Source organism: Eucyclogobius newberryi, unplaced genomic scaffold (assembly GCF_026437365.1).
Source record: "Eucyclogobius newberryi isolate DKJ021-1_F unplaced genomic scaffold, fEucNew1.0.hap1 SCAF_2, whole genome shotgun sequence".
Taxonomy (NCBI): Eukaryota; Metazoa; Chordata; class Actinopteri; order Gobiiformes; family Gobiidae; genus Eucyclogobius; species Eucyclogobius newberryi.
The window spans coordinates 2,988,717-3,006,771 of NW_027315834.1; the positions used below are offsets into that span (position 1 = coordinate 2,988,717).

Sequence of the window (18,055 nt, forward strand, 5' to 3'; positions counted from 1 at the left end):
TACTGACACATCCTGAGGCTTTTACTGACACATTCTGAGGCTTTTACTGACACATTCTGAGGCTTTTACTGACACATCCTGAGGCTTTTACTGACACATCCTGAGGCTTTTACTGACACATTCTGAGGCTTTTACTGACACATTCTGAGGCTTTTACTGACACATTCTGAGGCTTTTACTGACACATCCTGAGGTGAATCCCAGTTTCTACGTCACATTATGTTCCACTGTGTTTGTCCAGATTGTGTTTTGTGCTGACCAGTCGCTCCAACACGACTGGACAGAAGTCAATGTGATTTTGGTTCTTTTCTTTTCCGCTTATGGGTTTTTCACAGCGCGTTCCTACGTGGGCAGAGCGCACGCGCACACGCATGGTCACGCACGCGCACGCACGCACGCACACGGACGGTCACGCGCACGCACGCACGCACACGCACCAGAGCCGTGTGATTTTCCTTTGTAACAGCCGGATGAAGAGTCCGGAGCGAGGCAGCATCACGTTCGCTTCACGTTCGCGCGTGTCCGGTTGTGTTCGGCGCAGACGCAGATCTCGGACCAGCTCCAGGTCAAGCGCGTTTCGATATTTCCAGACAATTCACACGCGAGGAGCGGTCTCCATTTCAGAGGCGTTTATCTCCGTCCCTGGCGCCGCTCCCGCACCGCATCCGGGGGGGTTTCTGTTCAAGGCGTTCTTAAGACCACCATGGCTGCTGTAACGAGCCCGGAGACGAGCCCACAGCCCCGGGTGTATTTTCAGACACCGGCCGGCACCACGGAAGAACCGGAGACTCCCGTTAGAAAACAGGGACGTGTCACCGTCAAATACGACCGCAAGGAGCTGCGGAAGAGACTCAACCTGGAGGAGTGGATTATCGAACAGTTAACGGAGCTCTACGACTGTGAGGTGAGACACGGGGGGCCGGGGGGGTCCACGGGGCCCGTTGTATTGGTCAGGCAAAGTAACAGTTTTGCTTTGTCACTAGAGAATGCTTTTTTCTTGCACCACAACATTTACTCAAACTGTTGCTAGTGAAACATCCTCTTTGCGCTTGTGGCCTCACGTGCGTGAGCGCGCGCGCGTGCAGGCTGTGGTCAGGGCCGTGGACAGAGACGGCGCACACAGTAGAGCCACGTGCGTCTTCAGTTTAACTTCACGTCCATTGTGACGTGGCCGGGCTAAATGTGGCTCTGGCCGCAGCGCGCTCTGATTGGCTGACTGCGTCGTAAGAAATAACCCCAGCTCTGAGCTCTTCTGCGCATGCTCTGAGCTCTTCTGCGCATGCTCTGAGCTCTTCTGCGCATGCTCTGAGCTCTTCTGCGCATGCTCTGAGCTCTTCTGCGCGTCCCTTGGGGGTGTCCTTTGGGGGGTGCTCTGGGAGTACGGGGTCCGGAGCCCTTTACTCAGGGTCCGGTCCCTGGTTTCCGGTCCCTGTATGACCGGAGCAGGAGCTGTGTTCGTATTGCTGTCAGTAAGTCAGACCTGTTCCCAGTGCATGTTGGACTCCTCAGAGTGTGAAGCAGCTGGGATGAGAATCAGCACCTCCAGATCCGAGGCCAGGGTTCTCAACTGGAAAAAGATGTCTTGGCCTCTCCGGGTGGGTGGGGGGTCCTTGGCCTCTCCGGGTGGGTGGGGAGTCCTTGGCCTCTCCGGGTGGGTGGGGGGTCCTTGGCCTCTCCGGGTGGGTGGGGAGTCCTTGGCCTCTCCGGGTGGGTGGGGAGTCCTTGGCCTCGTCCTTGGCCTCTCCGGGTGGGTGGGGAGTCCTTGGCCTCTCCGGGTGGGTGGGGGGTCCTTGGCCTCGTCCTTGGCCTCTCCGGGTGGGTGGGGGGTCCTTGGCCTCGTCCTTGGCCTCTCCGGGTGGGTGGGGAGTCCTTGGCCTCTCCGGGTGGGTGGGGTGTCCTTGCCCCAAGTGGAGGAGTTCAAGTATCTCGGGGTCTTGTTCACGAGTGAGGGAAGGATGGAGCAGGAGATTGACAATTGGATCGATGCAGCGACTGCAGCCGATGCATCGATCCAACTGTCAATCTGACTGTTGTGGTGAAGAAGGAGCTGATTCCACAGACAAAGCTCTCGATTTACTGGTCACTCTACGTTCCTGCCCTCACCTAGACTGTTTCTGAGGAGCTGAAGTGGATGAAGTGTGTTCTGCTCTGGTAAAACATGTACAACAGGCTTCTCTCCTCTGGGGCCGTGTTACATCTCAGTGGGACTTAACATCAGGGTCGACAGGTGTAAATGAACACCTGACCTGCACCTGGTCCAAAGCGTCTCTCCTGTTGAGGTTATGTAAATTCTGAACCGTCCCCGTCTCAATGAAACAAATGAACTAAACAAGCCGAGTGTGAGCTGAGCTATATATGTTTAAATACAGTCGATGGCACAGTATTCACCCTATTTGAACCTTTAATTGCTTGAATATGTTTTAATTGGCACATTTGCTTATTTTCTAATTTCATCATCATCGACAACGGAAAATAAACGTACCGTTACTACCTTTTGTCCTCTTAACGCTCTGTATTTGTAGAAATGATACTTTGCGATGCCTCCACATCCCTGTCACGGGGTCATGTGCAGCCGAATGTTTGAAGGGCTGTGCTCAAATATTAAAATATCCTGAGTATTGACATTGTGGGCTGCTGTATCGATATGGTGAGGATTGTTTCGTGACCGCGCTACATTTTAGCTCTAGTGAGTAACATGGGTGCGTTTCATATTACCTTTGTGCAGGTAGTAAATATAAATACTGATTGTGATGTATTGCCCGATATCATGTGTGATACATTGATTTTTGCCTGTATCGCACAATCCTGATATTACTGCATCATGAGCCATGTAGAGTGTATTGTGTTCGTTGTGAGGGACCTGTGATTCCCAGCTCTACTTTGAAGCACACAAAGTGCTCCAGTCAGGAGTTGTGAGTTGTTTGTGGAGCACCTGCAGCTGAGGGGAGCGAGCCTTCAGGGTGGATAAGCACCTGAGCTGGCATTGACCCACATTCTATTCTAAGCTGAACACCTCTGAGGCTACGCAGGATCAGGGAAAGCAGTCTTTAGGCTTGTTTCCACTGCTTCACTTCGAAGCGCATTGTTTAAGGAGGTAGTGGTCTTTAGCGGAGGAGGAGCTAAGCACCAGAGCAGTGACCTATGGTACCGGGCCATATTCAGAGCACAAACAAACCAGCGCTGGAGCTGTAAGAGACACAGTGAGACAGTCAGTGCACCTCCATGTAAACACTGTACTAACAGCACTCGCTCTCCCACCACGTCCAGGTTTTGTCCAATTCTACTCTCGACCACGCTGCATCAATGGTTGTCTTTGGTTTCATCCTTGGCCAATCAGAAAGATTGTCATCTTCTTCACTTTACGTAGTCCCTGTCCCTAGTTTGTGCTCCCATTGATTTAAACAAAGAAACTTTCACCAGTGAGACAGAACAATCTTAAAATGAATTGTTTGTGTTTGTTTCACTATTAGAGCTGCTGTCAATAGACTTGAAGTGTAAACCGGATCCACATAGAAAAGTTCACTAAAAAAGCCATTACAAAAATAAACATATTTTAAATTCCATTAAAGCCCAGGTCACGAATGTGCAGATTCCGGTCCGGACCCAGGCGCCGTCCTGTCCAGACTCAAACCTCTGACACATGACTTTGGAGTGAACGGCCCCTCATTGACAGGACGAGCAGTGCAGCCCCCCGTGCTTTACAATAAAAGGTTTACAAATGAACTGGGAGTTTGCGTCTTTCAGTCACGTCTCCTCTTTCTTTCTCTCGCTCCAAACACACAGGGCCCAACCCGCACAGTGCGCCCCGCTGCCCGTGCGCCCCGCTGCCCGTGCGCCCCGCTGCCCGTGTGCCCGCTGCCCGTGCGTCCGTAAATTTATTATTATTATTATTTAATATTAATGATGATGATCCATCCATCCATTTTCTACCGCTTGTTCCCTTTCGGGGTCGCGGGTGACTGGAGCCTATCCCAGTGACTTCGGGCCTTAGGCGGGGTACACCCTGGACAGTGGCCAACTTGTCACAGGGCCATCAATGATGATGATGATGATGATGATATTTATTATTATTATTAATATTATTATTATTGTTTTATAATCTATTAAGTCCTAATATGTGTTTTGACCATGAAAATATAGAGGCAATTGTAGAATAAGATTCAGTTGTAGTTCTGTTCTTGCTCACTTCTCTCTTTCCTTTATATGAGGCATGACAAACCTCTCCCACAGGGGGCGCTGTTGAATGCCACAGTTATCAGTCATTGGATCAAACACTATCACCATGTATGGACTGGCACCTCCCCCTCCAGCGGCCACGCCCACAGCGTTAAAGGTTGAAAGGCAGATTTTTTTTTTGGCCCAAATCTGAGTCTCATTTCCTTGTGGCGTCGATTAGTCCTGCCACGTATCAATCATAAAACGCAGCTGCCACTCACCTGCAGCCGCGTGCGACTCGTCCCCGAGAGCAGCACGGTTCTGCGTTTCTAAGCGCATTGATCTATCATAATATAGTTCCCTCAGTGTACGGGACAAAATTAGGACGGGGATAGACAGTTCGAGCTGACGCAGAAGAGACGGAAATCTACGGGAGACGAGAGATGCGATGCGATCCGTCGCACTAATAAACAAACGCACGTGTGTGTGTTGTATCAGTCCGCACGGGGGAGTGGCATGCGCACGGGGGAGTGGCATGTGCACTTCCGCCTGCGTTCTCAAATTGCCGAAAAATCGTCCATTGCGCCTTTAAGGTCGGTAAGGTAGTAATATAGCCCCCTGGCCCCGCCCCCTGGCCCCGCCTCCTGGAAGAGGCTCCCGTTAACGCAACCTCCGGGGGCAAAATATGGCCCCTTGTCTTTTTAATTTCCTGTAGCATTTGAGGATCCTTGTTTTCGGCGTGTTTCGTTTCCTACAGCTTTAGTTTGTTGTTAAAGGCAGAACAAATTTAATGATTTAGTTTCTTTTTGGCTGAGGCGACGGCCATTACTCTGCCCCTCAAAACTGCCTTTGCTGCATCACAGGAAATGGGTAAAGAAACCATTATCATTTTCCTCGACATCTTTAGGTCATTTGTCATCATTTTAACAAATTGTGGGTCATTGAGTCGACCAGCGTTACATCTCCAAAGTGTGTTTTATGTTCCTTTCAAATCTAGATGTCAATTGGAGAATGATCATTGAAATCTATTGTGCCGGGGGCCGGGGCTAGCTTAAATGTAGCATTTCCAACCTGGTTCCCGGTGTGGTTTTTCTTTCTTCTTTTTTTCTTCTTATTTTTGAGACATTTTCCCCAAATAATGTTTGCTCCCACGTCCAGTCTCCTCACGTAGAAACGTCGAGTCTCCCCACGTAGAAACGTCGAGTCTCCCCACGTAGAAACGTCGAGTCTCCTCACGTAGAAACGTCGAGTCTCCTCACGTAGAAACGTCGAGTCTCCCCACGTAGAAACGTCGAGTCTCCCCACGTAGAAACGTCGAGTCTCCCCACGTAGAAACGTCGAGTCTCCCCACGTAGAAACGTCGAGTCTCCTCACGTAGAAACGTCGAGTCTCCCCACGTAGAAACGTCGAGTCTCCCCACGTAGAAACGTCGAGTCTCCCCACGTAGAAACGTCGAGTCTCCCCACGTAGAAACGTCGAGTCTCCCCACGTAGAAACGTCGAGTCTCCCCACGTAGAAACGTCGAGTCTCCCCACGTAGAAACGTCGAGTCTCCCCACGTAGAAACGTCGAGTCTCCCCACGTAGAAACGTCGAGTCTCCCCACGTAGAAACGTCGAGTCTCCCCACGTAGAAACGTCGAGTCTCCCCACGTAGAAACGTCGAGTCTCCCCACGTAGAAACGTCGAGTCTCCCCACGTAGAAATGTCGAGTCTCCTCACGTAGAAACGTCGAGTCTCCCCTCGTAGAAACGTCGAGTCTCCCCACGTAGAAACGTCGAGTCTCCCCACGTAGAAACGTCGAGTCTCCCCACGTAGAAACGTCGAGTCTCCCCACGTAGAAACGTCGAGTCTCCCCACGTAGAAACGTCGAGTCTCCCCACGTAGAAACGTCGAGTCTCCCCTCGTAGAAACGTCGAGTCTCCCCACGTAGAAACGTCGAGTCTCCCCACGTAGAAACGTCGAGTCTCCCCTCGTAGAAACGTCGAGTCTCCCCACGTAGAAACGTCGAGTCTCCCCACGTAGAAACGTCGAGTCTCCCCACGTAGAAACGTCGAGTCTCCCCACGTAGAAACGTCGAGTCTCCCCACGTAGAAACGTCGAGTCTCCCCACGTAGAAACGTCGAGTCTCCCCACGTAGAAACGTCGAGTCTCCCCACGTAGAAACGTCGAGTCTCCTCACGTAGAAACGTCGAGTCTCCCCTCGTAGAAACGTCGAGTCTCCCCACGTAGAAACGTCGAGTCTCCCCACGTAGAAACGTCGAGTCTCCTCACGTAGAAACGTCGAGTCTCCCCACGTAGAAACGTCGAGTCTCCCCACGTAGAAACGTCGAGTCTCCTCACGTAGAAACGTCGAGTCTCCTCACGTAGAAACGTCGAGTCTCCTCACGTAGAAACGTCGAGTCTCCCCTCGTAGAAACGTCGAGTCTCCCCACGTAGAAACGTCGAGTCTCCCCTCGTAGAAACGTCGAGTCTCCCCACGTAGAAACGTCGAGTCTCCCCACGTAGAAACGTCGAGTCTCCCCACGTAGAAACGTCGAGTCTCCCCACGTAGAAACGTCGAGTCTCCCCACGTAGAAACGTCGAGTCTCCCCACGTAGAAACGTCGAGTCTCCCCACGTAGAAACGTCGAGTCTCCTCAGGTGAAACTGTAATAAAGACTTAAGAACTAGGCCGCCATCTTCTGGGATTCAAGTCTCTGTAAATCAACCTTTAAATGAGCAATAAAACGGTTACATTTATTTGAAAACTATCGTTAGACTATTTGATAGAAAATGCAATGAATTGTGAAAATAGGTTTACTATAACACTGTTTGAATATGTTCAAATATATCATATATTTATATGTAATACAATAGACTTGGCTGTAGGTTTATTAGCTCCAAAGCGCTGGCTCTGGTAACGGAAGTGCCACTTGTAAACGTGCTAACATGAGCTAATTAAAGAGCCTTGGAGGGATTTCAAAATCAATGCTTTAGTTTCACAGAGTCAACACAATCCGCTTTCAAATGATTATTGGCTTTTCTGGACAGGTTCTTATGGAGGAAAAGTTATTCAATCCTTATTTTACTGTTTAAAACATCCACAGCTATTGTTTCCATGGAGATATATATTAGGACAAACTAGTCTTTCAGCGTCACTGTTTAAGGTTTGTCCTTTTGACTTCCACCCAAACGACAAAGCTGCGCTGTGATTGGTCAGGCCCACAGCGCGAGCGCGGCCAGATCCATTCTCAAGAGAAATATAAATATATAATGATCTTTATTATAATCCTGCATGAGCCAAGTTAAGATAAGATAAGATATTCCTTTATTGTCCCACAGTTAACTTCTACGTTCCCTTTTTAGAGACTAATACGAGGGATAAATGTCTTGATGGTGCAGAGAGCACTTGTTGACCAATCAAATGTCAGAGGACACACAGATCCACACGTCCGCTCCGCTGCTGATCCTGGGTCAGTTTTGCACTGCGACTGTGACTTCAGGTTAGACCAGCAGCGAAGTGCAGCAGGAGGGGCAGAAATCTGGCGGTACAAATGTTGATGATTGACCATACATCAAAATGAATGTACAAATAAGATAGTTATTGTACATATCGTATCGTACTGGCAATCCTGCGTTCAGATAAAAACACGGTTGGATGAGGTTGGGCCAAGCCTCACTGGATCACTGGTACATTTGTTGAAGTCTGAGAGGATCTTTAAATCTTAGAGGGCCTTTTCAATCCAGCAGAGACGTCAGAATAAAAGTAAAGTGAGAAATGTGTTAAGATAATATAATGTGCTCTACAGCTGAGGGTTTGCACAATCGCCCATGCGTCTTCATCCCAAAGCCACAAATCACACGTTTGAAGACTGTGAGGTTCAAATGAAGAAGGGATGGTATGAAAGAGGATGGGAGGAGTCGGTGATCTTGGTGCAAGAACACTCACCCCTTGAGGGCCGAGTGTTCAGGAAGTCCTTCCGTTTGTCTTTGGTCTGGGGCTCATCTTCCAGCCGGTCCCTCCACTTCACTGCTCCAGCTGCACGTCCCCCTCAGACCCCCACCTCTCCCTCTGTCATAGGATCAGATCCAAAAAGTGCTTAGAGTATGAACATTAATATTATCTGCACAAAAAGGACAATAATTACAAGGAATCAGTGGTTCAAACACTGATTAACATAATAATGTTAGTTATAAGTTGATGTCCAGGCTGCTCATCCAATCACACATGGACACAGCAGAAACACACGGCCCGCACACGGGTCGCTCACGGCCCGCACACGGGTCGCTCATGGCTCGCTCATGGCCCGCACACGGGTCGCTCACGGCCCGCACACGGGTCGCTCACGGCACACGGCCCGCACATGGCCCGCACACGGGTCGCTCACGGCCCGCACACGGGTCGCTCATGGCACACGGCCCGCACACATGGCCCGCACACGGGTCGCTCACGGCCTGCTCATGGCCCGCACACGGGTCGCTCACGGCCCGCACACATGGCCCGCACACGGCCCGCACACATGGCCCGCACACATGGCCTGCACACGGGTCGCTCATGGCCCGCACACATGGCCCGCACACGGGTCGCTCATGGCCCGCACACATGGCCCGCACACGGGTCGCTCATGGCCCGCACACATGGCCCGCACACGGGTCGCTCATGGCCCGCACACATGGCCCGCACACGGGTCGCTCATGGCCCGCACACATGGCCCGCACACGGGTCGCTCATGGCCCGCACACGGGTCGCTCATGGCCCGCACACGGGTCGCTCATGGCCCGCACACATGGCCCGCACACGGGTCGCTCATGGCCCGCACACGGGTCGCTCATGGCCCGCACACGGGTCGCTCATGGCCCGCACACGGCCCGCACACATGGCCTGCACACGGGTCGCTCATGGCCCGCACACATGGCCCGCACACGGGTCGCTCATGGCCCGCACACATGGCCCGCACACGGGTCGCTCATGGCCCGCACACATGGCCCGCACACGGGTCGCTCATGGCCCGCACACATGGCCCGCACACGGGTCGCTCATGGCCCGCACACATGGCCCGCACACGGGTCGCTCATGGCCCGCACACATGGCCCGCACACGGGTCGCTCATGGCCCGCACACATGGCCCGCACACGGGTCGCTCATGGCCCGCACACGGCCCGCACACATGGCCCGCACACGGGTCGCTCATGGCCCGCACACATGGCCCGCACACGGGTCGCTCATGGCCTGCACACGGGTCGCTCACGGCCTGCTCATGGCCCGCACACGGGTCGCTCATGGCCCGCACACGGGTCGCTCATGGCCCGCACACGGCCCGCACACATGGCCCGCACACGGGTCGCTCATGGCCCGCACACGGGTCGCTCACGGCCCACTCACGGCCCGCACACATGGCCCGCACACGGCCCGCACACACAGCCCGCACACGGCCCGCACACATGGCCCGCACACGGGTTGCTCATGGCCCACACGGCCCGCACACGGGTCGCTCATGGCCCGCACACGGGTCGCTCATGGCCCGCACACGGCCCGCACACATGGCCCGCACACGGGTCGCTCATGGCCCGCACACGGGTCGCTCACGGCCCACTCACGGCCCGCACACGGCCCGCACACACAGCCCGCACACGGCCCGCACACATGGCCCGCACACGGGTTGCTCATGGCCCACACGGCCCGCACACATGGCCCGCACACGGGTTGCTCATGGCCCGCACACGGGTCGCTCATGGCACACGGCCCGCACACGGCCCGCAGCTCATTGCTCCTTTGTTTCCCTCGGTAAATTATAAAGTGGGCGTGTACAGTCTGCTCGCAGCCCCTCGCGCCCCGATAATCCCACCATACAATGTCTCACAAGTGCCTTTTGGAGTGTGGCCCACGTTCTGGGCCTGCTGTGCTCCACTCACAGGAGACGGGTGCAGAAACGGGTGCAGAGACAGGTGCAGAGACAGCTGGGGTGGGCTGCAGGCTCGCTCAGTGACCCCTCGAGTACCAGCCCAAACCTCCAGGTTGGGCTGCCTCCGAACTGAACACGCACTGTCTTAGAAGGAAAAAGATGATACTTAAGGTGATATTAGAATGATACTGTGACACCTTTAAATAAGCGGTCGAGTTTGGACCTCTTTTATGTCAAGTTTTGGCTGTAAAGATTTGGGAACAAAGAGGATGAATCACGAATCACCACCAAAACAAGTCACAGCCAAACTCGTGGGCAAAAGCAGGACTTTCTTCTTCGTGTATAATGTCTTTATTATGGAGTTATGGAGCAGGACTAAAGCGGGACTGTTCTGGGTCTAAAGCAGGACTAAAGCGGGACTGTTCTGGGTCTAAAGCAGGACTAAAGCGGGACTGTTCTGGGTCTAAAGCAGGACTAAAGCGGGACTGTTCTGGGTCTAAAGCAGGACTAAAGCGGGACTGTTCTGGGTCTAAAGTAGGACTAAAGCGGGACTGTTCTGGGTCTAAAGCAGGACTAAAGCGGGACTGTTCTGGGTCTAAAGCAGGACTAAAGCGGGACTGTTCTGGGTCTAAAGCAGGACTAAAGCGGGACTGTTCTGGGTCTAAAGCAGGACTAAAGCGGGACTGTTCTGGGTCTAAAGCAGGACTAAAGCGGGACTGTTCTGGGTCTAAAGCAGGACTAAAGCGGGACTGTTCTGGGTCTAAAGCAGGACTAAAGCGGGACTGTTCTGGGTCTAAAGCAGGACTAAAGCGGGACTGTTCTGGGTCTAAAGCAGGACTAAAGCGGGACTGTTCTGGGTCTAAAGCAGGACTAAACTACTGCTTTTAAGTTCTAAACCAGGACAAACCACGAAGAGGACAATGTTCTTTCAGTTGACGTTCTCCTCAGTTTGAGAAGCGTTCACGTGCAGGATCTGAAGGATCTGAAGGGTCTGAAGGGTCTGAAGGGTCTGAAGGGTCTGAAGGATCTGAAGGATCTGAAGGATCTGAAGGGTCTGAAGGGTCTGAAGGGTCTGAAGGGTCTGAAGGGTCTGAAGGGTCTGAAGGATCTGAAGGATCTGAAGGATCTGAAGGGTCTGAAGGATCTGAAGGATCTGAAGGATCTGAAGGGTCTGAAGGGTCTGAAGGATCTGAAGGATCTGAAGGGTCTGAAGGATCTGAAGGGTCTGAAGGGTCTGAAGGGTCTGAAGGGTCTGAAGGATCTGAAGGATCTGAAGGATCTGAAGGGTCTGAAGGATCTGAAGGATCTGAAGGATCTGAAGGATCTGAAGGATCTGAAGGATCTGAAGGGTCTGAAGGGTCTGAAGGGTCCGAAGGGTCCGAAGGGTCCGAAGGGTCCGAAGGGTCCGAAGGGTCCGAAGGGTCCGAAGGGTCCGAAGGATCCGAAGGGTCCGAAGGGTCCGAAGGGTCCGAAGGGTCCGAAGGGTCTTTTTTCTCATCGCTCTTCCGCTTGTCACGAGACGCTTCTCTGTCCTGCAGCGCCCTCCAGTGGTCAAATGTGGTTCAGCTTTGGTCAGACGGCATCGCGTCGTTCTAATCTGCAACACTTGGACGTCAGGACAAAAACAATGGAGGACGTCAGGACAAAAACAATGGAGGACAATGTCTTCATTGGGTCTGTGCTTGTGTTTTTCAGGAGGAGGCGATTCCAGAGCTGGAAATTGACGTGGATGAATTGCTGGACATGCCCAGTGATGTGGAGCGGGCAGCGAGAGTCAAGGTACTGACCGCGTGAGGGAAAGTGTGACGGACGTGAGCGTCTCTGAGCGTCTCTGACCAGTGCTTTGTCTGTGTTGCAGGATTTGCTCGTCGATTGTTTTAAGCCGACTGAGGTAAACTTCAAAATCACAGGCTTTAAATACAAATGACTCGGGATGAGAAAGTATAACATCTTACATCACCAGTCAGATCTATGATATGGTGACACTAATGCGCACACACACACACACACACACACTCTCGTCTCCTCTCCTCTCGTCTCGTCTCGTCTGTACAATGATGAATATCTATAAATCTCTTTGGGGAATAAGTTTGGATATTTCTTGTGTGTTTTGTTCAATCAAAACAAAGAAATAATGAAATACTGCTTCCTCTCCTCTAACAGGACTTTATCTCAGCGTTGTTGAACAAAATCCGAGGGATGCAGAAGCTGTCTACGCCTCAGAAGAAATGATGCCTCCAGCACCTGCAGCTTCACACTTCTTCTTCTTCTACCACTGACTCGTCTGGACCTTTGTTCTCCTTTTCGTGGCCTCATAATTACTGCAAAATTGACTACTTTTTACATCCCATTTACATTTTAGGGGTTTAAAATCCCTGGTCTCTTCAGTGTGTCTATCCCAAAAACCACAATTGCCAACTCAAACGACAAATCTAAAAATGTTTCCCTCGACTAAATGACTTTTTGGACCTGTTTGATGATTTAATGGGTTTATAATATGGGGTTATGTTTTTTCTAAGAACATTTGCTACAACATCATTTGAAATACCTGCATCCGGGACAACGTGTAAATGATGGACCACTGAACATAAAGAGAAGGCTTCATGACTCTGTTGGGCTCTGCTGGGGGCCCTGTCCTCACACTGTCTCTATTCTTAGAATAGAAGTAACTTTAGTGACGAGTTTGTGGATATTGTTTTTTAAATCAGGGTTTTCTTGGAAGTACAATAGTTAGCCCATTATAAACTGTGCCTAGTCATTCTCAAACGTTGCTAGCCACATTGCAGTAGTTCAAACAGTTGGTGTCTGTTGTTGGCTATTAAGTGATCTTAAAGGTACACTCTGTCACTTTTCTGATGGCTCTGCTTGTCCATGAAGATGTGCTTTGCCTGGAATGGTCTGCAATACGACACCAAACATGTCTGTCTCGCATTTATTCAGTTACAGGTGTTCCTATATTCCTTAGCATACCTTAAAAAATACATTCTTACTGTGTGCAAGGTCACCTCTCCACAGATCTGACATGCAACTTGGCCTGGTGGTGTCATCTGCTGCTGACCAGCATGTAATGGACCCTCCACCGGGAAAAGTTACAAAGTGCACCTTTAAAAAAAGATTCTGTCTGGACAAAAAGCCTCACGCTTTGAGTCAAATCGGTGTTGTTGGCTCTGGGTGCTGATGTCTGGCCCGTCCTGCGTGTCCACTGTGTCCACTGTGTCCACTGTAGACACTTTAAAATGCAACAGATGCAAATGTGAAATACCATAAGACCGTTTCAATGATTAACCCACACTAGATGGAAATGCAAATTGTACATTTTTTAGAATTTCCATCTCAGAAATATCGGTTAAGTTTGATTTTCTATTACAAATAAATGAATATTTGTGGATAAAATGAAAGAACATTCCTGTAAAGCCTAAACATCAGGATTTTCCCTTCATCAAAATGCAGAGTGTCCTTCATAAATGTGGTTAAAGCAGCTCTGATGGGAGTTTTCCTCCCGTCTGGAATGTCCCGTGCATTTGAAAGCGTCTAGAGTTCTTCAGGTTTACTCGTCTGAATGTTCCTCGTGCCGTCTTCGTGAGTGACGTGTTTCCTCGAGTGACGTGTTTCCTCGAGTGACGTGTTTCCTCGAGTGACGTGTTTCCTCGACTGACGTGTTTCCTCGACTGACGTGTTTCCTCGAGTGCCTTGTGCATTCGGAGTCTGGCTCTGAGGAATGCACTATGTCACTTTCAGTCCACAGTGAGGCATTAAACCAATCTGATCTGCATTATGCACGATCAGATCTGTGAGCGGGCTCGCCTCTCCACAGATCTGACCTGCACCTGGACTTGGGGGGCTTCAACTTTATGTCTCCACGGAGATGCATTTAATGCTGTAGTGTGGAACATTCTAGGCAAAGCAATAACCTCCACTAGAAGAGTCACATTTTGCTCTGACCTTGTGCTTTGCTCTGACCTTGTCCTTTGCTCTGACCTTGTCCTTTGCTCTGACCTTGTCCTTTGCTCTGACCTTGTGCTTTGCTCTGACCTTGTCCTTTGCTCTGACCTTGTCCTTTGCTCTGACCTTGTCCTTTGCTCTGACCTCGTCCTTTGCTCTGACCTTGTCCTTTGCTCTGACCTTGTGCTTTGCTCTGACCTTGTCCTTTGCTCTGACCTTGTCCTTTGCTCTGACCTCGTCCTTTGCTCTGACCTCGTCCTTTGCTCTGACCTCGTCCTTTGCTCTGACCTTGTGCTTTACTCTGACCTTGACCTTGCTTTGCTGTGTAGGAAGTGCAGTTACTGCTAATGTATAAAGTCATATTCCTTCTGCCCCAAGCTTCTGTTTCGAAGGCCTTTTGCTGTCAAGAGAAATTGGTCTTGTTTTTTCCTAAAATGTCTTTTCTTGTCTTTTTTAATAGCAGTTTTGAAGTGCTTTATTACAAGTAAATAACTTTTATTTATTTTCTTATGGCCACATTTGAGTTGGTATTTAAAATGTTTTGACCAGCACAGACTGTCCTGCACCTCCTCCTGAGTCGATCTGACTCCAGCCAAAACAGGTTGATTCACAGCGTTCGACGCTCATCTCCTTTTCTTTGTAGTAAAGTGAGATGAGGATCTACATTTTCAGAACATCGGATGAATTTTAGAACTCCAGGTTCCTATTCAGCTCATTCCAGAGGGCCATCTGGGCGCCGCCATCCCACGTAATCCTCTGGTTGTATTAGTCTACACAGGGCTGCGACCTTCAACACAGACTAAAAAGTGGTTTTCAGGTCCAGGGAATCGGTGCATTGTTGACTTGTTGGTCACATGAACATTTAATATTTTGCACAAATCATTCTACTTTATATCATATTTAAGCGGCCAGACTTTTCCCTCGTTTAAGCTCGACCCGAAGTGTCATTACAACAGAAGTGCTGATCTGTGGCAAAAAGAAGCAAAAGTGGGTGGGACAGAGTGGTCAATAGCCGTTAGCATTAGCTTTCAAATCAGTGTAATCCCTCATTCTTCCTGGAGTGTTCCATCATAGAAAGGGCTTCAGTTGCAGTCATCTGGGCACCATTTGTGAAAAACAAGACCTTTGGACTCGTTTCATCCTAAAGTCGTGTGTATCCCACTGTGAGCTGGGTAAACCCGCTCTATGGCCCATTACAAGGTCGTTAGGGGAACAAAGATTAGTTTCAGGTGAAACTCGGGCAGGGGTCCCGTTTGGTGGGCAGGGTTTATGCAGCTCAGAGTAGGATAAACATCAAAGTTCTCAGATCAGATCCATAGATTAAGAATGACTTAAACACAGTGTCCAGATGACTACAACTGAAGCTCTTTCTTAGATTAACCTTCAAAAAACGCAACTTCTGAATAATCCCGAGGGTTTGAGCTGGTACCAACCCATCGACCACAAGTAGTTTGTAAAACTGTCCTCTGAGCTAACGGCTAACGGACTTTGAAGTAGAGATTTGTAATGTGCTTCTGTAAGAATCTAGTGACACTAAACAGCCGCTTTTACAGAACCAATAAATGACACATGAGATAAAAACCTGTTTATACTTTCATATGTGGATCGGCTTCACCCTTCATTTGTGAAGAAACATTCGATTTGATGTAACTCCAGAGCGTCAACAAGCAGTCGAGTCTGAGCAACAGGCGAGACACGGGGGAAACCGAAAAACCTGTCCCGAATGTCGTGAATCCCGTGTAGGAGAATCCAGACATTTCCTCCCTTCATGCAACAATCCCAGTTCTCTTTTTTACAAACTGACGTTGCCTTAGGAATTATTTATGTTACACAAACTAAAAACGGGAGGCAAAAACACGTTTATGGAAACGCACTGCCACTTGTCACTGGACATCTGCAGCGCACGTGGTCGTCTCTTCTGTTTTTGTATTTGAAATGGAGATTTATTTTTGTTGTGTTTTTTTTTTAGAAGTGTTAGGCCTTAATACTGATTGTTCTATTTAGAGAGTCACAGTTTTTTGCATTTACCACTTGAATACTGTTTTTATTGTATACATAACTTGGTAGGATGATAGGATTATTAATGTAAACTAGAGGTGGGTCCAAAATGAACGTCATTTTTAAAATCTGATCATAGTTTTGCCGTCAGACACGTGCTCAAAGGCGCCTGTAAATATCTCGCTTGAGCCTCACAAAACGTAAACTGACTCTAAACAAAACACAAAAGTGCAAAAATATCAGTTTTCTAATTGACAATGTGACATTCTGCCATTCCTGCAAATCCTTAGAAGAATTACTTGAGGATTTTAGACAATAAATCACCCACTTCCAGTCAAATACAGCTGGATCTTCTTACGAGGCGTTAAAACTCATGGATTTGATTGGATTTTTATCATTCACGATTCAGCGTTGGATTTCAGCTTCTTGGACTGTTACTGAGAAGTCTGTTTTTTACTGATGAGGGGGGGGATTTTTTTGTGTAGGCTACTGTTGATTGTAAATGAAGCTACGCGAGCTAAACTGTGCATTAGCTAAAACAAATGATGTTTTTGAGAATTAGATCAAACCAACCAATGTAGCAATATCGACAGGTCTTTGCCCAATTTTGTTACACTTTTATGCAACTTTAATAAAATTTGACAGTCGTTGTTGTACGTTGTTTGTATTATGTCTTTCCTAACACCCAATACTGAAAAATATACTTTCTACATTTCCTGAATAGTTTTAGAATTATGTTGACAACACCACGGGGTAATATTAAAGAAATTACTATTACTTTGTGTTGAAAATGACATTTCTTCAGGCTCCATCCATAGTATTTATAAAAGTTCCAGGAGGCGCAGGACTTTGGCTCCTGAGAGTTCTGCACAACGTCTGGAGACGGTGAAAAGACGACACTCGTGGAGAAGAGCAGAAGTGAAGAGAGTTTGATTCAGGAACTCGTCAGAAAATACATCTTTAGCCAACAATTAGTTCATTCAGAGAGATTATCACATTGTTTTTAATTTTTTTCATGAGGCCGCTCCCAATAAATTGTCTGTTTGCTGTAACCTGAGTCAACATTTTTCAAGTGGGTCGGTCGGTAGGTAAATTATTTTTTTTACTTTGAAGGCAAAAAAAAAAAAAGTTTGCCATTTTTTGACTCAGAGTGACCGCCAGGGGTCATGCTTCAACAGTCCAGGGGTCATGCTTCAACAGTCCAGGGGTCATGCTTCAACAGTCCAGGGGTCATGCTCCAACAGTCCAGGGGTCAGACTTCAACAGTCCAGGGGTCATGCTTCAACAGTCCAGGGGTCATGCTTCAACAGTCCAGGGGTCATGCTTCAACAGTCCAGGGGTCATGCTTCAACAGTCCAGGGGTCATGCTCCAACAGTCCAGGGGTCAGACTTCAACAGTCCAGGGGTCAGGCTCCAACAGTCCAGGGGTCATGCTTCAACAGTCCAGGGGTCATGCTTCAACAGTCCAGGGGTCATGCTTCAACAGTCCAGGGGTCATGCTTCAACAGTCCAGGGGTCATGCTTCAACAGTCCAGGGGTCAGGCTCCAACAGTCCAGGGGTCATGCTTCAACAGTCCAGGGGTCATGCTTCAACAGTCCAGGGGTCATGCTTCAACAGTCCAGGGGTCATGCTTCAACAGTCCAGGGGTCATGCTTCAACAGTCCAGGGGTCATGCTTCAACAGTCCAGGGGTCATGCTTCAACAGTCCAGGGGTCATGCTTCAACAGTCCAGGGGTCAGACTTCAACAGTCCAGGAAGCGTCGCGACAACGGAAGTGCTGATACAACAGAAGTGCCGTGACAACGGAAGCGGCAGCATGTCGTCTGTGAGAGTGGGATCTCTTCTTCACTGTCGTTCTCCCTGGGACTTTCTCCCAAAGGGTTTTGTAGTTTTTCCTGCTGAAGGAGGGACTAAGGACAGAGGATGCTGGGACATTTGCTACTTTCTTATGAACATTGTTTAATGTGTTGTCATTGTCGTCCTTCGAGGAAACTGCTGACTCATGCTCTTCTAATCATGACGTTGTTGGTGAGATTGTCCTTGTGGTAAATAATGATCATAGTTTTACATCAGTCAAG

The 18,055-nt window shown here is 49.4% G+C and overlaps 1 protein-coding gene across 1 annotated transcript; it reads left to right on the top strand.

The window, feature by feature from the left end:
* The first annotated feature begins 517 nt into the window (after positions 1–517).
* On the top strand, positions 518–16,632 carry LOC140367100 (protein phosphatase 1 regulatory subunit 14B-like). The gene is made up of 4 exons (XM_072453430.1): positions 518–904; positions 11,732–11,815; positions 11,895–11,927; positions 12,200–16,632. Exons 1-4 carry the CDS (start codon positions 704–706, stop codon positions 12,266–12,268), a joined length of 387 nt encoding a protein of 128 aa, XP_072309531.1. The 5' UTR covers positions 518–703; the 3' UTR covers positions 12,269–16,632.
* The last annotated feature ends 1,423 nt before the right edge of the window (positions 16,633–18,055 follow it).

Excerpts from the sequence above, each read along its gene's own strand:
- LOC140367100 (XM_072453430.1), top strand. The coding sequence starts at position 704 with ATGGCTGCTGTAACGAGCCCGGAGACGAGCCCACAGCCCCGGGTGTAT. Across the intron at positions 11,816-11,894 it reads AGCGGGCAGCGAGAGTCAAG|GATTTGCTCGTCGATTGTTT; the intron begins GTACTGACCGCG and ends TCTGTGTTGCAG. Across the intron at positions 11,928-12,199 it reads ATTGTTTTAAGCCGACTGAG|GACTTTATCTCAGCGTTGTT; the intron begins GTAAACTTCAAA and ends CTCCTCTAACAG.